The sequence below is a fragment of the Rhizophagus irregularis genome, chromosome 11 (genome assembly GCF_026210795.1).
Source record: "Rhizophagus irregularis chromosome 11, complete sequence".
Classification (NCBI taxonomy): Eukaryota; Fungi; Glomeromycota; class Glomeromycetes; order Glomerales; family Glomeraceae; genus Rhizophagus; species Rhizophagus irregularis.
In genome coordinates this window covers 4,655,004-4,680,750 of record NC_089439.1, presented here as the reverse complement: position 1 = coordinate 4,680,750, position 25,747 = coordinate 4,655,004, and the positions used below count along the sequence as shown (strand labels likewise).

Genomic DNA, 25,747 nt, shown 5'->3' with positions numbered 1-25,747 from the left:
CAAGAAAAATGCAATCTTCTTTAAGCACTACACCTACATTCATGAAAATTAATATTCAAGTGGTTTCAACCTGCCTGAACAACTTTCAATTAATAAATGAAGTTGATTTCATTTGTCCAAAGTGGAGATATTATGTTCTAAATTAAAAAATAGAAAAGAGAGTTAATATCATCAACAAAAATGCAATCTTCTCTAAGCACTACACCTACATTCATGAAAATTAATATTCAAGTGGTTTTAACCTGCCTGAACAACTTTTAATTAATAAATAAAGTTAATTTCATTTGTCCAAAGTGAAGATTATAATGTATTTGGAAAAGAAGTTTAATTTAAAAAAATTTTATATAAAAAAAATGTAATATGAAAATTAAGAACTGAGTTGACAAAAATTTGAAATAACATGAATTTTAAATTAATTCTTTTATTAATTATAAATTCAAGTAGTTTAAAATAAAAATAGTAAGAAAAAATATTTTTTATGAAATATCACATTATTTTCTAAAAGAAAGTCTTATAAATTTAATTTGTAATTATGTAATATCCAAATATTTAATCTTACAAATAGAAAAAAATGTAAAAAAAATTTATGATGTTTTATAAAAAAAGAAAAAATTTTAAATTTTTGAAAAAAAATTTCGTCTAACACTTTTATCACAAGATCTGCATGATCATCTACACGTTTTAATTTTTTTAACGAAAAAAAGAAATATATTTGAATATTTTATTTCTTTGAAAATCAATAACGATCAACAAAATTAAATACAAATATAAAACTTATTGCTTGATGCCGCAAGTTAATATGTAGTAAAAGTGGCACAAAAATGAATATTTTGTAATTTTATTCTAATGATATCAAAGAAGCAATATTGCAATATTGCAATATTGCAATAACAACGTCTATAGCTATAGCTATAGCAATAGCAATAGCTATATAGCTATATAGCTATATAGCTATTTTATAAGATTCAACTACGAAGTTCACATGGTGCATTCCCAAAAAGATGAAAATCTGCATGAAGATCAGAGGACAAACTACAAATTAAGCGAAAAAGTGAATGAATAAGGAAGGTCATGCAGGATGATCACCACTTCAAAATCATACTATCGCAAATAAAATAGAAAAAAAAATATAATTGAACATATTCAATGAAACATCCGGTCCGATATCGGATTGTCATTCTTTAAAATGAATGCTGTCATATGGTTAAAAAAGACCGTACTTTAAGCCAAACTTGATAAAGTTTAGGAAATTTCCTATTGATTATCTTGAATAACCAAAATTTTTAATTTCGTATGATTCTGAATTACGTCTATCAATGGATAAAAAAAATACTTTCAGAAACTTAATTCCCCTGAAATGATCCAATAGCAAGTGTTCATCTTTCTTCTTATTCACAATCCATTTTTTTCTCATTCAATCTAACAACGTGATTATTCCAAATTTCTTATATAAATAAGAAAGAAAAGTGCTTATTAAAAATTATTAAAATTATTTTAAAAAACACATTAAACTTACTATGCGACGTCCTATTTCTTTCACTTATATTATCATCGTAACCATCTGTAGCTTAATGAATATCATAGCTTTGATGCCAGCCACTAAAGGTAAAAAGCTCTGAAATATTTATTAGTTCCAAATACAGTGATTTAATTTATTTAATAATATATATAGCATATGAGGTTCTACTTAGGAATTGGGGTGGTCAAGATACTGGTAATTTTATCTGATTTTATTGAGCTAAATTCCATGAGTGATTTGATATTATATATGTATATTCCTTTTGATTTTAATTTAATTTTATTTATGTACAGATACATGTTGTGTTTGGCAGGAAGATTATCTACACAACTTCATAACTTATATACCTCCAAATGCGGAACATAATAATTTATTTTATTGTTTCAGTTGTGGGACCTTCGATGGTATAGGTGAACACGGTGCGGATTTAAGAAATGGTATTCTTACTTATCATACGTTAGATAATACTACAACATACTGGGTTGATATGCACGTCATTAATGATGGTCCGAGTTCAAATAAAGGTGGTTATAACAAAGATACCTGTTTCCACGTATTTGGTGATCTAGGCGAAGCAACTCTTGATGAAGCACCTTACGATGAATGTGAAAAAATCAGAGATTCAAAATAAGACCGCATATCTTTACAAAAACAATGCATCAATCATTGGTCTTGTATAATGTACTTTGCAGATACTAATTATATCATGAAAAAAAATACTCTTCAATATCAATATTTATTAAAAAATAATATGTATCCTGGGCTACGTCCCAAACATTCCCAGTAAATAGTCATCGTTTATAATTTATATTGTATTCATTTGGAATTTATGTATATTGTTAATTTTATATACTAAATTTGAGCCACTTAATAAAATTTAAAAAAATTATTTTTTAATAATGTACTATCCGGCCTAAATTTACGATCATATGCCATCACTAGCGTGATAAATAGCAAATTTTTTAAAAAAAACTTTTCAAAACTTACTTTTCAAGCCGAGTTCTAAATACTTGTACTGAAGCCTAAAGGGCCTCCAAAAAATTAAATCAAAAAACAAAAAACTGAAAAAATAATTAAACTTATACAATTATCATTTTCTTTAAAAATGGCATATATTACTAATCCTTGAAATTGTCAAATTTGTCTATGAAAATGATCACATTAGTAACGTTCTTTTATAAATAAAAAATATATATAAAATTTCATTACGAAACTTACCATTTCGAAGTTTTGGAAATCTTGGAGTATACTGACGCTAAGAGCAGACTGCAATAGATACTATTTTCTATTCCTAAGTGTGCAAGAAACTGACTGCGACATATATGGAAGCATCTAGAATTTGATTCGTAAATCGGTTGTAACCAGTTTATGTGAAACTCAATTTAAAATGGCGGATTAAACTGGTTGGTATTTTATTGGGCTTTAAAAATCAAAACCTCTAGGGAAGCGCTATTATGATCAACATGTAAGTTCTTTCGCAATAGGATAAAATGAGTATTATCCTGGATATTTATAAATTGACTTTACTAAACCGCTTTTTTGTGTGTTATTACAATATCTGACTACCTAAAAATGCTCAGCGTCCAAAGCTGCACTTGTATTGTAATAATTTAATAATTTAGACTATCAAAATTGGAAAAAAATTAACATTCCTTTGTAACGCTTAGATCAACGAGAGATTACAAACAATACCGTATATTATTTCTAGTGATAATATGTTTGAATGTGAAAAAAGACTGCTTTCAACTACCAAGTGCTAATAAAATGTCCGATGCATGTTCAGAAATGGCGTTTTCATTACATATCCGAACATTTTCTAGAATATTTAACTTTCTAAGCGAGCTTTCTTTTTTTTTAAAAAAAAAGATATTGCCTTTTCTGTTTTAGCTAAATTTCATGGTTATTGGTTGATGTTCGGCGGCGGTATAATACAAAATGATTAACGGAGTTTATCAAATGATACACAAAAAGTTGACAATCATTTAGGGAAAAGGCTTATCATGTAAACCATGCAATTCAAAATTAGTTAAAAAATAAAAGTAACTTAAAAAAACCGAACGTTCCAGACAAGTGATCAATTTTCTAAAAATTTTATAGATAAAGACTAAAGTAATTCCCCATTTACTGTGCATTAATACTTTACAGAAACTCCAAGATCGTAACGATGGCTTAATGCGCAGTAACTGCGTTATAAATACAGTACATAATGACCACATTATGTAATCGTAAAGAAATTACATATATGCAGTTACTGCGCATTAAGCCATCGCTACGATCTTGAAGTTTCTGTAAAGTATACTGTATATCACGATTACCTGTTAAACCAATATTGACAGAGAAACTTCTATAATTATTTTTAATTCTTAACAAATAAAAACTATAAGAGTATTGCCGAAATGTAACAGCCAACATAATTTCTTGGTATTCTATTTGTACAAAGAATTTTTATAATAGTAGCAAAGAAAATTAATTGATATAACAGTAGTGATTACCAGGTTCGAAAGCATACAAACAAAAAAATAAAAAAAGAATGGAATAAATCAAAAAAACAATCAAATAGGGTATTAGACTTTGTATAATCTTAGTAATTGTAATGTAATGTAATTTTTAATATAAAAGAGAGAAGAATTAACAATTCTTCTCCTGAGAATTGCTGTTTAATATTTTTTATTCATAAAATGTTGAATAAATCCAATCCCGCGGTAATTAATAAATTATACGTTATTTAGTAGTACTATAAAGTATTGTTATATTTTATTAATCTTATATTACTTTTCTCTATAAATACTTAAGTCACAGAAGGTGGAAGTCGCCCAGTAAGCCATCTGATAAGTGGAATAAATGTAAATATAATGTTATTTTATTTTTGTTTCGTAAAAAGTGCTTTAAATTAACTAAATCTTCTTACAGTTCAGAAAATCATAGATTTTTAGTATTTGAATTCTCTCCAAACAAGGCCACCAGTACTGGTTGATACACAGCGTGTAGGCGCGATACTTGTCACAATCGTGATGAAATGAACTTTATTTTTTCCTCTTTTTTAATCTTTTCCTTGAAAGCTCAAAAAATCTAAATTTTGAACTTAATTTTCGTGGTTTTAAGTGATGTCGCATGAGTCATACGAAATGAAAGTTTGGTTATAAGCAGTTTTCAAAAGGAAATTTGTTTGCTGGTCAATGATTCGGGGGATTTGGAAATTTGGGATGGGATGGAATGGGCCATTTATTTGGGCGGAAAGTATAGGTAGCACGCACGGTAATTTTTTGATTATATGAAACCGTTTCTGATATGGATTCCCTGTATACTTTCTCATGATTTTAACGAAATATACTTTTAATTTTACCAACAAATATCTTCAATAATTCGAGAATAGGCAACTGATTTGTAAATTCAAATGATTCTGATGTTTTGATTTTGTTTCAATTCTACCGATAGTTTGTTCTATTGTTGTATTTGCATAATATTCAAAAGCAAATCTCCACTTAAAAGGTTAATGCGAGTCTTATATTTGCCCTATAAGAAATATGGATATGGAAAGAATACGTTTTGTATATATTTTATGTACGTTTCTATAGTTTTCGTATACAAATTCTGTATATTTAATAAGCAATTCATTTTTGAACATTTTTTAAAAAAACTAATGTATACGGAAAAAATTAATCATACGGAATGTATACGGAATTTTTAAACTTAATATTTTTAGAAAATAATTTTACAAAAATCTCGTATTATAACACGAGATCACGTGATTGTTTATTGTTTTGTTATGATACGTTTTTTGTTTTTTATATAAACCCTTACTTTGATGAGATTGATCTTCTGATCTTCCTTTTTGTCTTTCCTTTTCTCTTATCTTATTTTTGTTATTTTTTCTAAATTTTTCTTCTTCGTTACCCCATTTTAAAAAAAATTTTTTTTTTGTACCTCACTTTAAAAAATTTTTTTTTCGTTACTCTCCTTTAAAAAAAAATTTTTTTTTTCGTCACTCCCTTAAAAAAAAAAAATTTTTTGATTTATTCTTTTATTCCCACTCTTCTTTTTTTTTTAAAAAAAATTTCTTCTTTCTATTTCTATTTCCTCTTCATAAAAAATTTTTTATTTTTCTAACTTTGACGTCCTCCCTTTAAAAAAAAAAATTTTCAACTTTCCTAACTTCGTTACCCTCTTTTTAAAAAAATTTTTTTTTTGATTTATTCTTTATTCCCCTTTCTTTTTTATTTATATTTATCCCTTTTTTTATTTCATAGGCCAGCAGATTTTTTTTTATGAGAAAATTCAGTTTCTTTTTTCTTTTTTGTAGATCAGTTTGGGAAGTCTTTCCTTTTTCTTTCTTTTTTTTTTTTGCAAGTTGGGTTCAGATTCTTTTCTTTTTGTAGGTTGTTTCAGTTTTGTTGTTTCAGAGTCTTCTTTTTTTTGTAGGTCAGTTTTGGGATTTATTTTGTTGTTCTGGTTTCTTTTTCATCAGACGCTTCATAATTCTTTTCTTTTATGTAGGTCAGACATTCTGGAGTTCTCTTTCTTTTTTTGTAGGAATGCTGACCTTTAGTGACTTGGACGATTGGAGATACTATATGAAGGGGGGTTTTGTTTCCAATTAAGTTAGACGTTCTTATGTTTCTTTTTTTTGTTTTTTTAGGTTGTTTGACTCCAAATGAACCTGAACTTATAGATAATTTTGGTTGCAATAGATGGTTTTAATAAGGAGGGAATTTTCAAAATGTATTTGTATTTTGTTTATTTTTTATTTTTTATTTAATTTAATAAAGTAAAATTAGATTTATGTAAATACAATTATAGTAAACTGTAATACAAGTAGTAAATTCAGTAACCAAATCGTATAAATTTCGTGATAAAATCAGTGATCAAATCATGTAAATTCCATATATATGAATCCCGTGCAAATTCTGTATCCAAACCATATTTTTAGTGATACGGAATTGTGCATTTTTCCGTATCCTATTATGATACGTTATTTCTAAGGAAAAAAATCGTATAAAAACTTTATAAAAAACGTATCCAATTTTTTTATAGGGTTGGAGTATTACTATTCGCTTTATTATAATTTCAAATAGCCAATATTGATAAGAGTACTGATATAAATGCTTTTTAACTGTTACTGTTTAAACTCATTCCAGAATCTAAACTATCGATATTATTATAACTATTACCATCAGCTTACCTCAATGACCAATATTGAGATACAGAACTGCTGGTATAAACTCCATCATAATTGTTACCCAAGCTTGAAGCTGACTTTAAATGAACTATTTTATATTTGATTCCTTTTATCAAGTTAAAATCTTTTGTGGTTTGCGTCAGTTAACATTAATAAAAAGCTGTTTGGAGAGTCTATTAATCTTCCGTAACGTGAAATTACAACAAAAACAAACAATAATTTTTATTTTTTTTGTCAATGAATAATGTAAATTATTCGAACAAGATTACAAACTAAAGTAATGAAAATACTTTTAGAAAAAATATAAAAATTATGTCTGTATTAGATCAATCAAACTGTTGTTTTATTTAACAGTGCGTCCTTAATTTATTCGGGAACGAAGAATTAAAAATCAACATAAAGTCTGATCGTTAAGAGGCAATTAATATATTTGCTTTATTTAATAATACAATAATGGCATTATTAAAGAAAGTATTTATCATAATTTATTGTCAAGCTCAAGATAAAAATGAATTAAATGAGCAGCAGTGGCAATCCAAAAAAAGCGAGAAATTTAAACAATTATGAGGTCTGATTTTTCAAGTCAATATAAAGAATATAAATTGACTGTGAAACCATTAACTTGCCAGGAAAGTCAGTATTTTTGAAGACAACTTCATTATGATATTCATCAGGTTCATTCAGGTTATTGAGACATTTTAACCTACTTGGTAAAGAGAAATAATAAAAATACAATTAAAGGTTAACGGCTCACAGTTAAAATAATTGGTACATAATCATAATCACTATTAACATTAGCTTTTATGTTTCACCAAATTCGTGAGAAATGCTTGTATTCCTTTTTTGAATAAAGTTATAAACACAGCATCCAACTAATTAACGGAAATGCAAACATTATACATAGTATGTTAGTGAATCTTTTAAACACTTTATTTTTATAACTGTATTGCAATTATTTTTTATCAAAGAAACATTCAAGTATTTCCAAAAAGAGATTGTTCATTCGTTCACTTTTCCTTAAAATATGTCGATTCCTGATAATGTAAGTTCAAGAAAATCGATAAAAACAGATGTATAAAATTCTATTTTATAATAATTTTTATTCAAAAATTATATACATATAAAATAATTTTTTAGCCATAAATTCTAGTTTGATTAAACGTAAACGATCTGAATGATCTGAAAGCGAAAGAATGAGAATCTTGATTAATAAGGAATAATAATAACAGAATTTCGTCGATTTTAGCCCGGGCGCAAATGTCACCACTACTACCACAGTGGTAATACTGTTACTACCACTACAATTATATCTGAGCCTAAATCCCTATAAAAACGTAATACTATGTCTGAAACTAATACACCTGCTTCTACTTCCACTTCAAATATCGACCATCTTTTATGAGAGAATTAGAACTTGATGTTTTCTTCTGACATCATCGAATGGCATTAGAAGTAGGGGTACAACATCGGCTTCATAATACTAGTCGGTATAAAGATGTCAAAAACCCGAGGATATTGTTGATCATGATCGGAAAAAAGAATCCTATGTCAGCTTAATGGAATTTATCTTCTTGAAGTATGGTATGATGAGAATCTGAAAATCGCGATTCCTCAGAAGATATATAAATTTGAAGAGTGTATTGATGGCTTATACAATAATCATGTGGCTAGTACCTGAATTTGTAATTGCATGTGGCTATATGATAAAATAAATTATGTTTTCAAAAAGACTCGCTAAATAGATCACCTGAAATACGCAGTACTATATCAGAAAAATTCTTGCCGGCCTGTCCATTCACTCTGTTCAAATATATATTTGCAGATATGGTTACCTATACAGATATTTTTTTCCTAAAACTGAAGCGAACAAACAGTACATTGAATAATTCCCATTGTGCATAAAAACTTTAACGATTATATCGATCAGTGAAGCAAACTCATCTGAGCTTTAAATATTAAGACAACGCGTTTACTATAATCTTGAGGCTGAGTTGCTGAGAATGCAAAGTCGCTCATAGAAGAATATGCCGAAAATGAGGCAGATATGGTAAATTTAAAACTGGTTTGTAATATCCAATCCTTTTTGAGCGTATTGAGGCTATAATACATAAGCTTGAGGAACAACAAGACTAATTATAGAATAATACACAAAGAAATCAGAATCAAAGAAAAATCACAAATTCCAGACTAGATACATCCAGACAAATGCATCTTTTTGCCGATCGCGATTAACGATATCTCTGTATGGTACGACGAAAAACCTGAAATCGTTATTCCTAAAGGATAATACAAAATATTAAGGAGTATGTTTGTGTAGCTGCCAAAATAAAAGGTGATATTCCTTCCCTCCTTCAATTATTTTGCAAGACAATTTGGCTGTAAATCTGTAAAGTTTCGATCTCTTGTAATCAATAACCTTATTACACAATACACATTCAAAGAGATATTTAATTTTTTCGCATGTTCTATATGTTAGCGTTAACAGTCATCCGGAACACCTGAAAAAATTATGCAGTTCGATATCGGAAAACTTCTTGCTGAAAGTATAGGTAATTTTTTTATAAAAGTTTTTTATTTAGTAGATTTTTCATATTTCAAATTTTAATACAGCAAATTATTGAGAGGAAAAAAAATATATAGATTATTGTGAAAAAAAAAGTACAGCAAATTATTGCGGATGTTCACTTCCTGAATCTTGTCCACCATTTCTACTAATAAGTTGTTGCCCTTCTACCTGCCCACTCGAACTACTAAATACGTTTTCAAAGCTCTAATTAAAGCTCCGAACGGTTCGGGCTAAACCGGGGAACCGATCCGAAACCGGCTCAAAATTCGGTTCGGTTCGGTTCGGGTATTAGAACCGAAAAACCGGCGGTTCGGTTCGGTTTAATCCGATTTTTTATAAAAATGCGAAAAATCGAATAGCCAGCCATCTAGTGATCATATAAAGTCGAGCCATATATCATTGGATTCCTCTCGACGAGACGCGTCGAATGGTGGTAAGATCATGTCTCTAGCAGCGATAGATCACACGTTAACCCACGCTAAATGATTTATAAATAATTGGAATTAGAAAGCTATCTATCGGTGCTAGAGACATGATCTTAGCACCATTCGACGCGTCTCAGTGAGACGAATCCAATGAATATAAATTTGTTCGTCTACGACTACTGGATGGCGAATAATATCAAGTTTCGCATTTTTTTAAAATTTTCGAGCGTTAAAAATTAAAAATTCCGATACATGAATTTATTCGTCGTCCAATGGTCGTACAAATATGAATTAGGACTCATTGGATTCGTCTCGATGAGACGAGTCGAATGGTGGTAAGTTCACGTCTCTAGCATCGATAGATAGCTTGATAATGCCAATTTTTTATAAATTATTTAGCGTGAATTAACTTACGATCTATTAATGCTAGAGACATGATCTCACCACCATTCGACTCGTCTCATTGAGACGAATCCAATGAGTCCTAATTCATATTTGTACGACCATTGGACGACGAATAAATTCATGTATCGGAATTTTTAATTTTTAACGCTCGAAAATTTTAAAAAAATGCGAAACTTGATATTATTCGCCATCTAGTGGTCATACACGAACGAATTTATATTCATTGGATTCGTCTCACAGAGACGCGTCGAATGGCGCTAAGATCATGTCTCTAGCACCGATAGATAGCTTGCTAATTCAAATTATTGATAATTCATTGAGCGTGGGTTAACGTGTGTTCTATCGATGCTAGAGACATGATCTTACCACCATTCGACGCGTCTCGTCGAGACTAATCCAATGATATATGGCTCGACTTTATATGATCACTAGATGGCCGGCTATTCGATTTTTCGCATTTTTATAAAAATCGGATTAAACCGAACCGAACCGCCGGTTTTTCGGTTCGGTTCTTACGGATTTCGGCTCTAATCCGAACCGTCTATAATCCGGACCAAACCGACCCGTTCGGAGCTTTAGCTCTAATAAACAAATTTTTGCGGCCCGTTCACTCAAATCAAGCCTGCGCTCTTCGAGTGCTAAAATTAGTTCTTCATTTTCGATATTCTTTTCCTTACTTTCGTGCTCATTATTCCGTTTTAGTACAATTGGCATTTTCCACAGTTGATTCATCTTAACGGCCAGGAAAAACTCTCCTTCGCCCAGGGCAAGCCAGTAACGGCTAGGAATACTTCCTTTGCCCAGGTAAGCCAGAAATCCAGGACATGGCAAAAGAAAACCTTCTTCATCCAAGGTAAACCACAATGGCCAGGAAAAGATTTCCTTCACCCAGGATAATCTCCTGCTAAAATGTAAGTTCAATTAGGTACATAACCGATTCCTCCTTCAAAATCAGTAGACCCTAATTGAAAACTTGCACTTCAACAAAATTACTTACTTTTTTCGAACCGATCAATTGTCTTGCGATTTTTATTTTGCGTTTAGAAGTAGATTCCTGCAACACCATATTAAGATATCTATAGAAGACTCTATGAGTTAAACCTTGCTGACAGTGCTCTGCGACCAACTGTCAAAATCTTCTGCAACCAATATTGTGGCTTTTTTTTAAAATACTTTAAATACTTGCCCATAATGAAAAAAAAGATGAAGGACAGAGTATTTATATTATAATTTACGCATTTTACTAGACTTCGTTATATAAAAAACAAGGGAGACTTCATTATAAAAAAATATAAAAACGTCATTAATAAACTTTGTTATATAAAAAATGAGGGAGACCTCATTATAAAAATATAAAAAACGTTGTTAAACTTCGTTATATAAAAAATGAGGGAGACCTCGTTATAAAAAACATCGTTATACTTCGTTATATAAAAAACGAGAGAGATCTCATTATAAAAAAATATAAAAAATGTTGTTATAAAAAAAAGATATAAAAACGTTGTTATAAAAAAAACAAGAGATGTCTCGTTAAAAAAAACACGTTATAAAAAAAAAATCGTTTATTTATAGTCAGTTGGTATACACAAAATTACGTAACTATTAGTAATATACCAATATACTAATAAAAACTTGATATACCAATAAATCTAACTTTCAGACGTTATTTTGTTAATATATCGGCTGATCAGAAAAGCTCCATAATTTATATGCTAATGACAATAAGTAACTCATCAGTTATATAATGAACCCATCAACTGAGCTTAAATATTAATTAGCTTGATTTTTTCAATTAGCCGATATGAATACTAATTTACCAATTTCTAGCACACTTCGATTATTTGTTGGAATAAAGTTTATACAGTCAATCCTTAATATAACAATATACATGAAATTTTTAGGAAATATCGTTATACCAAAGTTATACTGATATTTATATGTCCTTACATATAGTTATGATTATTTAGTAATTCTCTAGAAACTGCTTCTAATTTTTTTTTGTACTTCGTATAATTCTTTACAATTTAATCAGTAAAAATTAATGAACTCCAGCCAATTTTTTGGCCTAACATTCTAAAATATCATACGAATTACTGCACGAAGAAAGGGATACGATGTGTACGTCGAAACAGTAAATTCGAACGGTAAGTTTCACGTTGCAAAACTTATTTTTTTCTATTTTTTTATAAGAAACGTTATTCTAACGTTTCTCTTCTTTTTTTTTGTAGATTCAAGTGGGGAACTTCAAAATGATGAAAATGTTATTTGTTTCTTTCTTTTTGTAGGTCCATTCAAAATGGTAAATTTCGAAATTTTGAAATGGACGCTTTGAAATTTTTTTATTATTTTTTTAAGAAATGCTCTAACGTTTCTTCTTTTTTTTGTAGGTTTCGTTGTTTAATTTCGATAAGTTTCATTACAAAACTTAAAAAACTTTATATTTTGGTTTTTTTATTAATAGAAATGTTTTTAACATTTCGTTTATTATTTTTTTTGTAGGTATCGATTATAAGCGTTGAAACGGGTAATTGCGAAACTTGCCTTTTTTTTGATTAAATTCTGAGAATATGTTACAGAAAAATAAAAAATTTTGTTATTGATTATGATAGATAATAGATAGATAATAATAACAAAATAAGCACGTATTCAAGATATAATGAGATATACGCACCATGTATGTATATAATTGGTCGCATTTTGCAGATGCAGTTCGACTTGATTTTTTAGCCTCGAGTCGGACTGAGACGGACTGATAGTCTGTTTAATCATCAATCAAATCAATTTTTAAAATATATAAAGATACTGTTGAATAGGAGGAATTCGTACAATTGGTATATTACGTACATATTTAGATGATACAATGTTTTCATAACTAACACATATTTAAAATCAAAAATATTCCAGTGATTAACGTGTTATTTTTAACATTCTATAAATAATGAACAGCGCATTGAAATTGTACTACTAGCCTAATTTCGAATGTCATGTGATTTGTGCAATTGAAACTTCGATTAATTTAATTTTTCCAAAACTATTAGTACGAACATTCTAATCTTTAATGCATTAATATTATGAACTCTCATAATGAAATTAAAGTTATCTTTATGTTTACAATAATGATTCATAATACAAAGCCCCCTTATTTTTTTTTTTACAATAATTAAGTCAATGAATGATGGATTTGGGATGATAAACATTCAAGATGCAGTCGAAGGGAGTAATAAAGTAACCCACAATGATCATTGCTGTCTTACCTAAAGATAAATATTTATGATTTATTTATTATTTACTGGATATACTATATGCTATATACATCATTTCATTATCGGCCATTTACTTTTTTAAGCTGTGAATATTTTATTAATTTATGGATATTATAATAAAGAAATAATTTGTTATATTACATAAACATAAACAGTCAAAAGAGGCAGCATTTTCCAGCATTTTCAATTAATGATTGACTAGGTAAGAAAAAAGGGTTGTCTTTATTGTAAAATGAAATAAATGAAATGCATTTTTTAAAGACATTTTTAAATTCCACGTTTCACTAATACGGGTCTAATACAGCTTAATATTATTTGTTATGCAATTGATCTATAAAATCTCTTTAATAAATTGCCTTTTTGAAAAATTTTAAAAATTTTATCATTTTATATAGTAAATGCGGGTTCTCAAATTTGTAGTCATTTAAGTAGTAATCAACAATGCTAATTATTTAAAGATTTATAAATGATCGACATCAAATGAAAAATTTGCTTCAATGAGATAAACGACTAATATCAATCATATCAGACGTTTTTAGGAATGGATTTTCAAAATAGATTTGTTTATTCATTTTTACCTTCATCGCCTAAAATCGATGTTCTAAATTTAGAACCTTTTTTTCGTAGATACTGGATACAGTATATCGTTGAACATTTTATGTAGGTAATGTGGAATTCTATTCTATCGCTACGTCTTAGTGAACTTGATAGGTGGGAAGATTTATAATAAAATAAAATAAATAAAAGCCAATTATTAATATACAATAGAATTTCTGACTAACCTTATTTCTTTGATGCTAATGAAGCCTTGTAGCACATGTTACATAATAGATGATCATGCGGGCAAATCATTTGTCCAAATATATACGGATAATCAAAATAAAATTTAGAATTTTAGATTAATAAAAAAATTTCTTTGTATCGTTTACTTTTTTATTAGATTTAAGGTTTAGTGCTAAAACCAAAATAGCTGTATTCAGAACATAAGATTTGCTTGAAAACAAACAATAAACTAAATTGTTTATCATTGAAATATAAATTTTTTTTATATAATGTTCTCTCATTTTTCCTCTTATTTCGGTCAATTTTCTGAAAAAAATATTTGCTATTATTTTGCGCACAGTAACTATTAATTGTAAACAAAATGCCATTATTTAATGATGAAGTAAGTTATTACTTTTTTAATTTTAAAGTAATGAATGTTTTTTTAAGATTTTTTTCTCTTTATAGAAAAATAAGTGTATCAGGTACTATATGAAAATGTGGGGACATCTTGATAATTGTTTTGTAAGAATTAGTAATGAAATGCCAAAATTTACACCAATACAAATTTATAATCAGTAAGTTTAATTTAATGTAATAAGTCTGATTTAAAAACTTTGCCTTTATAAATAAATTAATTAATAATAATTAACCTACTAGCTGGAAAAAATTTTTCGATCCACAATATCCACAAAGTAAGTATACCTTATAATATTTTTATTTTGTACATATACAATTTTTATGAAAAGGATTTTAATATATCTGTCTATTGATTAGTATACCATGGTAAAAAACGTCACGTTCATCAAGTAGGTAATAAAACCTTCTTCAGAAATAAATTCACAAATTTATTGAACTCGATAAGAAAATATTCAAGGAAAGTTATACCAGAAAAGAAACAAGAAAAGAAAATTGAACAAGAGGTTAAAGCCAAAAATTGCGAGAAAGTTCATCAAGTGGGTGATAAACCCTGCTTCAGAAATAAATTCACAAATTTCTTGAACTCGATAAGAAAGTATTCAGGGAAAACTATGCAAGAAAAGAAACAAGAAAAGAAAATTGAACAAGAGGTTAGAGCCAAGAATTGCGAGAAAGTACATCGAGTGGGTGATAAATCCTTTTTTAGAAATAAATTCATAAATTTCTTGAATTTGATAAGAAAATATTCAGGGAAAGTTATGCAAGAAAAGAAACAAGAAAAGAAAATTGAACAAGAGGTTAAAGCCAAGAATTCGAGAAAGTTCATCAAGTGGGTGATAAACTCTGCTTCAGAAATAAATTCACAAATTTCTTGAACTCGATAAGAAAGTATTCAGGGAAAACTATGCAAGAAAAGAAACAAGTAAAGAAAATTGAACAAGAGGTCAGAGTTGAAAACTGCGGAAAAGTTCATCAAATGGGTGATAAATCCTTCTTTAGAAATAAATTCATAAATTTATTAAACTTGATAAGAAAATATTCAGGGAAAGTTATACAAGAAAAGAAACAAGAAAAGAAAATTGAACAAGAGGTTAAAGCCAAGAATTGCGAGAAAGTTCATCAAGTGGGTGATAAACCCTGCTTCAGAAATAAATTCACAAATTTCTTGAACTCGATAAGAAAGTATTCAGGGAAAACTATGCAAGAAAAGAAACAAGTAAAGAAAATTGAACAAGAGGTCAGAGTTGAGAACTGCGGGAAAGTTCATCAAATGGGTGATAAATCCTTCTTTAGAAATAAATTCATAAATTTATTGAACTTGATAAGAAAATATTCAGGGAAAGTTATGCAAGAAAAGAAACAAGAAAAGAAAATTGAACAAGAGGTCAGAGTCAAGAACTGCGGGAAAGTTCAACAAATGGGTGATAAACCCTGCTTCAGAAATAAATTCACAACTTTATTGGACTCAATACTAAGAAAATATTCAGGGAAAGTTATGCAAGAAAAGGAACAAGAAAAGAAAGTTGAACAAGGAGTTAGAGCTGAAAGCGAAAAAGTTCACAATATGGATAATAAAACCTGCTTATTCACAACTCAATAAGAGAATACTCAGGGAAAGTTATGCCAGAAAAGAAACAAGAAAAGAAAATTGAACAAAGGAATTTACAGTACTTGTCTTCCTTTACGTACCTTTTGCATCATTTACTATTCAAGAAAATTTATATGAATATTATTAATATTTTGTATATTTTGTATATTTTGTATTCATTTTCCTGGTGAAAAAATACTAAGAGTTATTTGTGTGTTTATTTATGTATATTTGCCTTTATTAATAAAAAAAAATCAATATTCATATGATATTTAGTGTTTTCTGATTAAGGATAGCCTATCAGATGACAATACCATTAAAATATGCAAATTACTGTATGCTGCATCTTTTTTGACCGAAATTTATGTGATATATAAGGCCACACAAATTTAAAATCGCCAGGGTTTATTGTTTATTAATAAAAAAGTTTATATATAAAATCGTGATATCTGATTGGTTGACTTTTAAAGGGGAGGGTAATTAAAGAATTTATTTTCGCTTCAGAAGTTCTCAGCCACATGATAAACTTACCCGCCAATAAAATTACGTCCTGATCACGTGATAAAATTTTAACGAATTTTATATAACGAATTATTTGTTATAACGAATCTTTTAGTGTTGTACCAATTTTCATATAAAAAAAATTTGCTATAACGAATATTACTAATTAAATGCTGTATACCGTTTAATGAAGTAAGTCTATAAACTGTACATAATATGATAATAAAATGACTCTTTTTATACTGAATTTCTTTTATAACAAACATTTTAAAATACAACGATAATATTTTGTGTAACATACATTGTACATAACATAAGAAATCATAATATACCACAATATACCAAAGTTTTATATATATATTATACCAGATTTTTCCATTATATCAAAATTCACAATATTTTATTAACAAAATTAACGAATTTTCTTATGACGGAGGTCTGATTGGCTAAACCACCAACTTTGTTATATCAAGAGCTGACTATATAAACTTTTTTTTATTGAAATTTGAAAAGTGCCCAGCTGGGTGAAGTTAACCGAAAAATCGAATTTGTGTGGCCTAATAGGCGATAAGTGTCATAATCCCTATTTTGTCCATTATTATGTAAAAATTCTGTGAATATGATACATTTATAGAAAAATAACTAAAAATCTAAGCAACTAGGATAATTTTCATGTTTAGAGGTTATAAATTCTGTGAAACATGGAATAAATTTTTATAGGGTGGCTTTACTACAATTCTCTTACTAGAAATGTTAAAGAACTTGAAACCTACAAAAAAAAAGTAAAGAAGCATTAGAAAATATTTCTATCCAATAAAAGACTTATCAAAATAATCCATATGTACAAACTTAATAACTTATCTAAAAAACAAAAACATAAAACATAAGTAAAAGCTAAAAAAACCATTGAAAACTCATGGAATTCCATGTATTCCCTATAAAAAATTTTTCAGAAAAATGATCACATATCTGAGTTTCTTCGGAATAAAAACTAGAAAAATGATCATTTATCAGTTTTTTTCAGAATAGGGATTCAAAGAACTGAAAAACCAGCTGCCTAAAAAAAAGGGATGAGTAAAGTTATTAAAAGAAATAATTTAAAGAAACCCCATTAAAAACTTCAGTTAAAAATATAACCAAATTAGAAAATTAGTCAAAGAGGAAAATGGCAAACCGGCTTCTTGACTAGGAAAAGGATATTCTATCTGCATTAAAGATTTGAAAAGGCTGTAAAAAAAAAGAAGTATGAGAGAAGGGCCTAAAAATTCATCTCAAATTATTTGCTTAAAGCACCATAGGGATGCAATAATCTGATAAATGAAACAACATTTTCAATTCCATAAGTTAATTCCAACATCTAATAAGAAATTTATAACAGATCTAAGAGAAATCAGTTCAGTTTCGATTCTACAAATCAGACCGAACTGAACTGATTCTGATATTCATAATTCCGGCCAGATCATATTATGCACAAATTTTCCTTTTTTAGAAATTACATTTGAGCTGCTCGGTTCAGCTCCATCGTAAGTTTTCTCAACCAAGAATTAATTTACATTGCCATGATGTAATTATTAGCAAATAAAAAGAATTTAAAAGTGGAAGGTGAAAATTAGCATCAAAAACTATTAAAACTATTCTAAATTGGAAAAAATATATTATGGGTGGGTGATCCCGAATAAAATTACGATTTAAATTTGATTGGATGGCTGGATAAGATTATGATTTTTGCGGCAAAAATAATTCCGGCTAAAATTATGGCACCTACGGCTTTGGAAATTAGGCCAAAATTATGTTAATTTTGGCCAATCGCAAATTTGCGATAAAATTGTAAAATAATCACGCGCAATTTTTGGTCATATCTTCTATTTTAAAATATATTGTAAATAAAATTTGCAGATAGTATTTAATGTTGTAGCCTCTCATATAGGGTGTCCAGGATGGGTTGTCGTGACATATAAAAGATAATATATGTATTAAGTGCTGAAAACAAAATGATAACGTGTAAACGTGGTCTGATATTCGATAACTGAACAGCATTGATATATTTCTAGAGAATTAAAAATCAAGGAATTACCATTAATTCTGTGATTTAGATGAATTGACTGCCAACTGGTATTTTCAAAGGGTATTATTTCACGAAATTATTAAAGGGTTGGATAGTTTGTTATTAATTAAACGAAAGACAGATTAATTTAAGATAGATTAAGATATAAATCTATTTAATAAATTATTCAAGAAAAGCTAATTACACAATATGAGATAGTATCAAATTAAATATAAGGATAGAGTATGGATGACATAGTAATAACATATATATAGTGACATAGTCGACATAGGAAAAAAAAGTTCATATCTCAAGCCCATAATATAGATACTAGCTGATGGATTTATCAACTATTTGTATTGATACAAAGAAGGATTCCACGATAAAATATGATGGTAGTTATACTAAATAAAACTCTTCATATTTATCTCGATTTTTAATTCTATAAAATAAAAACAATTTAAATGATTTATCAGTAATCTTATATTAGAGATGAACCTTGATGTAACTAAGCAGACAATATACAATTGTTTATGATTGTATAATCCTTTTTTTTAAAAAATAAAAAAAATTGACAATAAATGAACAAAGAGGAAATACAGTAAACGAAATCTTTTGTTTCATTCTCTCTTTATACTACTAAAATTTAACGAGTAGCCGTCTCATCTTACTGTTAAAGAATGTCCCTTTATTAAATCACTCACTTTTTTCGTCAAAAAAAAAAAATATTACATTTATTATTTTCATCATTTGCTTTACTAACAACCAATAACAATCAAATTAAAAAGCTTATCAAGTTAAAAGTTGGATTAAGAATAAAGTTAACATATATACATTTCATTTTTACAATTACTTACTAGTCTTATAGTGACATACTATTCTGATAGTCCATACATATATATTAATAAGGCCGCTCCAATTTAATTATTTGTTTAACGTACCCTCCCCCTCTACCAGAGTAACATATGCTAGTCCTTGCCGCATGTTTCCCAGAGTAACATGCACTAGTCCTTGCTGCATGTTTCCCAGAGTAACATGCGCTAGTCCTTACCGCATCAAAAATGTGAATCCTATTAAACATATAGTAATAAATATGTTTAAATACCCCCTCTAAATTTGAATTACGATTTTCCAGAATTTCCCAAATTTTCCCAAAAGATATTATGTTTGTTTATTGAATACCCTCCTCCCCCCTCAAACTCTTCATAAATTCTGGACGCTTAACAAACAATCAAATTGGAGCAGCCTAAAATTAACATTCATTTATACCTGTAAATACTGTCAACGTAAACATCCCATAATAATTCAAATATATCTTAAAAAATTGTCTAACATCACCTTACTAAACTACCAACTAATATACTCGTGTTTACGCCCACCTTCAAACTTCAGTTACTATACCTTTGTAAAAAATATTTTGATACTATGCTTTTCAGAATTTGGTGGTTGAACAAAAATACGTAGGTAAGGTCGGTAGTTGCTAATTATGTATTTGACGAGGAGAAGTACTGTTTTTGGTGTGGCATCGTAAAATTACCTACAAACTATCAACTTTTAAGCTTAAGAAATATATTAATATTAGGTCAATAAAAAATGTTCATTTTTCGAATCATTGACCTTGGCCTCCAGAACATTTAAGTCAATTAATTGTAAATCTGAGACTAAGTCAAATAAAAAAGCTAGAAATTAAAAAGAACATCAAATAATTATAATTAGAATTATCGTCATAATTAATTTTACCTTCTGATTGAATTCCTACAGATCTTTTTGGTTCATAAGAATCACTATCTTCTGAATCTTCAACTTGAATTCCTACAGAGTTTTTTGGTTCACAAAGGCTATTAAAACTCATCACTTGACTAGTATAGATGGCTCCAGGATGAAGCATTGTTTTAGCAGAAGATTCTTGCGAGTTTATCATACAATCTTCATCAATAAATTCCTTAGCCAATTTTATATCTTTATTATTATGATACATTTTCTTCAAAAATAATTTCTTATAACATGCTTGATCTGAATCATGAAACCGCCAATTTCTAATTTTATGAAGTATTTCTTTTGATGAAGGTCTTTCTTCTGGATCTGCATCAAGACATCGATCTACTAAATCAATATAACATTTTGGTGTTCCTTTAGCTATTTTTGGTCTCCTACCATTGCATATTGCTATTGCAAGATATTCATCATGCGGTATATTTCCATAAGGTGGCTTTCCAGTTGACACCTCTACTATAATAATACCAAAACTATAAATATCACTTGCGAAAGTATATTGTTTTCCGTTTAATATCTCAGGAGCCATATAAGGAAAGACTCCACATACGGATATAGAATTAGAAGAATTTAAAATATCATGTAATTGTTGTGCACATCCTAAATCAGTAATTTTTGTATCAATCCAACCATTATAAAAAAATTGGAGAATGTTGCCACTATGTAAGTCTTTGTGGATATAATTTCTATCATGAATAAATTCGAGATCATATATGATATTAATTAAAATTTCTAATTTTTCCCCCCATTTTAAACATTTGCTTTTGTTTTTAAGATAATCCCTTAAACTTCCATTAGTTGCATATTCTAAAACCATCGTAAATTCTCCTGTGTTTAGATTTTTTGTTATACCATAAAGTTGTGTGATATGAAAATTAGTATAATTACATTCACCGTGTATTTTTATCTAAATTAAAAAATTCGCTCATTATAAACAATTATTATGTATTAAATATTTTTTTTTTTTTAGAATTGTAATGTAAAAATCATAAAAAAAAATACCTCATTTGTAAAAGCTGCTATATCTGAAGTTTTAAGTTTTTTAAGTGCAACTTTAATAGGTTCAGTATGAGATTTTTTATTATCATAAATTGGTGCACCTTCTAACCATTTAGCAGAATAAATTATAGAAAAACCCCCTTCCCCAATAGTTTCAACCTCACTAAATTTATCATAAGTTATCCACTCAAAATTATCATAAAAATGTAATGTTTGTTGTTGTCTTTCACAGATTAATTTATCTAATTCATCATTTCCACTTGTTATTCCTTCTTTTTTAAATCGACCGGGATCACATTTATTGCACCATGCATATCCAGTATTGGCCTCTTTACAATCAGAACATACACCACAATTTACCATGTCATCTCTCAAATCTCTTGAAAAAATAACCTTTAGCTTGTCTTTCGTTTTAACAAAATTAAGTAAATTAGTTATAATAAACATAATAAAAGGGGTTCAAAGAATGAAATGGTTTTTTAATACGAAAGAAAAAAACTATGAATTGAGTGTAACCTTTCTTAACTTATCATTATGCAGTTAAGTAATTACTGGCACGTGATCTATTTTGCCGATCATAACTAAAATAGCTAGAGCAATTTATTGAAAATTTGGGTTTTTTTTTAAATGAAACTTAATGCAATAACTATACAGCTTTTAAAATCATTGTTTATATAGGAATGCTTGCCTTCTCTTCAAGTTTGATTATAATTAAAAGAGAGACTATGAATACCATTCTTAACTTCTATATTTAATTTTGTAAAAGTTTACTTTATTAAGAAATTGGTATTCAAAATCTCCATTTTTCTCTAAGTAAACTTGCAGAAAAAGCAAAAATGCGTATAGAAATTGATTTTAAAAACTGCATAGGGCTTTTACTAAGTTTTATTTGAAGAACAAGAGCAAGATCATCTATTTTTGAAAACGATCTGCAAATTTTGATCACGTGACAGTTATATTTTGGAAATGGTATTGGCAGAATTTGATTATATAACACAAAAAATAATAGGACATTTATGTGATGTTAATGAATTAAAATTGGGTATAATATTTTCTACCCATTTTTTTCTTTGAAATAATTGGCGGATTTGCGGTCCAAATAATGAGTCTAAAATTGAATCGGATTTATTTTAACCTATAATATATTCTGGTTTCCTTTTCTGGATTATTCATGAACGAAGGAACTGAACCTTCAATTTTCAGATTTATTTATATCCAGTTCCTTCTGCCTATTACCGTACCATTCCGAAATTAAAAAACCATTTTTGAACTTAATTCTGGCTAAAGTAGTCATAATTCTGGTCAAAATCGGCCATGGTTGCTTATTTTCGGGGGAGAGGGTTTTTTAATTTTGGGATGGTACGGTATATCCAGTTCCTTCGCTTTATTCAAATTTTAATTTGAATCAAAGGAAACTGGATTCAAATTCTAAGGTTGAATATCGGTTTCTAAATCTAATAATAATATATTTAAAAGTATCTTACTAGTAACTTCGTTTAATAGATCAGAACTTATTAATTATCATAGATTCATATTCTTCATTATGACTTTGTCGATATTTAGTTTGTAATGAAGTTTTAGATTGGAATTACCATTACACGTTATCTTTACTAATAATGATAATAATATAACTGAATTAGAGTCAAAAAGTATGGATAAGAGCACATCCTGGACACCCTACTCTCATGCAATTTGTAGGTAGTATTTAATATTGTAGCTTCTTATGCCCTATAAAAAAATGTTTGTATGATAAATATTCGGAATGAGGTCAATTTTCTGGACACTCGCACGCTATTATACAATATTTGTTACAATTTAATACAAGATGCGGAGTTTGAGAATTTTTAACCACATAAATGTTCAGGACAGGGTCGATTTTCCAAAAAAAAAACTGAACAGTATTTGGACAATATTTTTTATAGGGATGTAATATGTAAATAGTATTTAATATTGTAGCCTCCCATGCAATTGCAATTGTCCTTTACATTTGTGCCTTTTTTTAAGAACATAACTGTTACATCAATATTTTTTCTGTATAATGTCTTTTTGGTATTAATTAATATCCGTATACAATTCCTAATAGATAATGGCTTTGTGAAATAAACTTGTGGATATTAAATAAAGACAAGAGCTAGGCCATGTTTGTGAAAGAGTTATCAATGGATTTAGTTTTCTTCAATTGACTCATATTTTTATACTATCCTATTATTGCTGCGATAGATATTTGCCAAGTATTTAGAAAAAGCATTATATTAAACCGCATTAATACAGATGTTAATAACTGAACTTTTGCTATACCATAAAAATTTCGAAATAACAAAGTGTTCATTAGATTTTTCAGAATAAGATGCGTCAAATAGTGATCATTTTCATGTCCATCCTTACTTAGGCATTGACTATTAGCATTTACATTTAGGAACTTTTGGACATTTAATGCGTGTTCAGTTGATCTGATGTATCCAAGCAACAAATTGTTTTTGTCTTCCTGTACTTTTTGACAGGTTGGTATACAAATCAGAAACAACTGAAATGCTTCTATTATTAATTAAATTATATAATCAGACATATTTGTATAGTAAAGAAGTTCTTAAAAGTGATTGTACAGACTATACGTGAGCTGAAGAAAGAGATGAGAGGAAGAATTGAAGAGTTGATTATCTTAATTAGTTTTTACTTCTTTCCATTCCTATTAAAGAATAATTCTGGAAAATAACGAGACAATTCCTAAATTTACGCCCAGTGTCCAGAAAATATTCTGAAACTTGTCAGCTCAATGCATTTGAAAATACATTCAGGTCATTTTTCGTATGTTAGATAATCTGAAACATCCTGAAAACTAGAGAGTCCCTTTTTCTATGGCTAATTTATATTATTTAACAATTCATGACACATACCTTACTAGTTAATAATCTTTGTATATACCGATGTAAACGGCCGAATATCAAGCACGAAAAGAAGATAAAATTCAACCGCCAAATGTAATTATCAAATATTAAGAACGAACAAATTAATCATGAATGGGCGTGGATGGATAAATAATTAGCCGAAGAGGATAAACATTTAAGAAGAGTAATGATCTACATGATGTAATATTTATCAAATGATTGACAAAGAACCAATAGGATAAATAGAGTCGATCAATTGCGGCTTGACGATCTTTAACAACAAGAACGATAAGAAAGAATAATTATAAGCCACAAAAGATAGATTATAAGCAAAACACATAAAGTGGATTAAAAGAACATATAAAATAATGTCGGAAAGATTAAAGAACACAAGATAATATAAAAGATAATATGAAAAGATAGTAAAAAGATGGAATATAAAAGACAACATATTAAAAAGAACATATATAAAAAGATAACACAGCCACAAAAGATGAATTATATCTTTACGACATAATATTTGAAAGATTATTTTAAAGAAAAGATAGCACAGCCATAAAAGATGGGTTATAAATTATTTCTTTACGATGTAATATTTGAATAATAGAAGAGATAACATATAAAATAATATATAAGATAGCATATTAAAAGATAGCGTATTTAAAATATAGATAGTATATTAGAAAGATAGTTCAAAGATAATATGTAAAGAACATAAAAGATAGTATATAGATAGAATAGAAAGTAGCATAAAAATTGTATATATAGAGAACGGAATTCAAAGTAATTCCACAGTTCGCATCCACAGAACTCAATAAAATATAAGTTTTATTTTTTAATTATTAATGAAGTTTAATATTAATTAAAGGTAATAGGTTCGCCCTAAACTTTAATTAATGTTTGATTAATTAATTTTAATTAATGAAAATTTAAGATGAATTAAATATATACCTTTGGAAGATAATAATTCGTAGCGAGAGCTATCGCAGTTTGAAATCGAAAGTGGATATAATTTGAGGAAAGAGAAGTACATTTTATTTTATATCGCTCAACGTTTTATATTACTAACGCTATTTATTTTGTGAACCAAGAATGTTGTTGTATATTGTTCGCTGATGTTGTTGTTCGTTAATTATGTTTTGATCACGTGTTTGTTCGTTTGATTGCTCGTTCGTTCGTTTGTTTGTTCGCTCATTCGTTCGTTCGACCATGAGAATGCCCGTTCGATGTGGCAACCTTGTAAATTGATGACAGGGGGAATTGGGGGATCTCATATGGTGCATGCTCCGAGAAAGGAAATGATCATCATCACATGATTATTATTATAATGAATATGAAAATTTAATTTCGTTAGTAAGTCACTGATAGGTATTATTAATCAATATTTTATTTTAGAATTTATTTTTAGATTTCAGGTTTTA

The 25,747-nt window shown here is 28.3% G+C and overlaps 4 protein-coding genes across 4 annotated transcripts; 3 read left to right on the top strand and 1 right to left on the bottom strand.

Annotated features, from left to right (window-relative positions):
- Nucleotides 1-1,517: 1,517 nt before the first annotated feature.
- On the top strand, nt 1,518-2,150 carry OCT59_003487 (uncharacterized protein; the record flags this gene model as incomplete). Its single annotated transcript, XM_025311422.1, has 3 exons — nt 1,518-1,605; nt 1,673-1,714; nt 1,813-2,150. 3 exons carry the CDS (start codon nt 1,518-1,520, stop codon nt 2,148-2,150), a joined length of 468 nt encoding a protein of 155 aa, XP_025171671.1.
- A 12,348-nt stretch (nt 2,151-14,498) lies between these two features.
- On the top strand, nt 14,499-15,411 carry OCT59_003486 (uncharacterized protein; the record flags this gene model as incomplete). The annotated part of the gene is made up of 4 exons (XM_066145645.1): nt 14,499-14,519; nt 14,585-14,694; nt 14,777-14,811; nt 14,894-15,411. 4 exons carry the CDS (start codon nt 14,499-14,501, stop codon nt 15,409-15,411), a joined length of 684 nt encoding a protein of 227 aa, XP_065996345.1.
- A 29-nt stretch (nt 15,412-15,440) lies between these two features.
- On the top strand, nt 15,441-16,136 carry OCT59_003485 (uncharacterized protein; the record flags this gene model as incomplete). The annotated part of the gene is made up of 1 exon (XM_066145644.1): nt 15,441-16,136. One exon carries the CDS (start codon nt 15,441-15,443, stop codon nt 16,134-16,136), a length of 696 nt encoding a protein of 231 aa, XP_065996344.1.
- Nucleotides 16,137-20,247: 4,111 nt separating this feature from the next.
- OCT59_003484 (uncharacterized protein) lies at nt 20,248-21,888 on the bottom strand (the record flags this gene model as incomplete). Its single annotated transcript, XM_066145643.1, has 3 exons — nt 20,248-20,330; nt 20,410-21,349; nt 21,445-21,888. 3 exons carry the CDS (start codon nt 21,886-21,888, stop codon nt 20,248-20,250), a joined length of 1,467 nt encoding a protein of 488 aa, XP_065996343.1.
- Nucleotides 21,889-25,747: the final 3,859 nt, after the last annotated feature.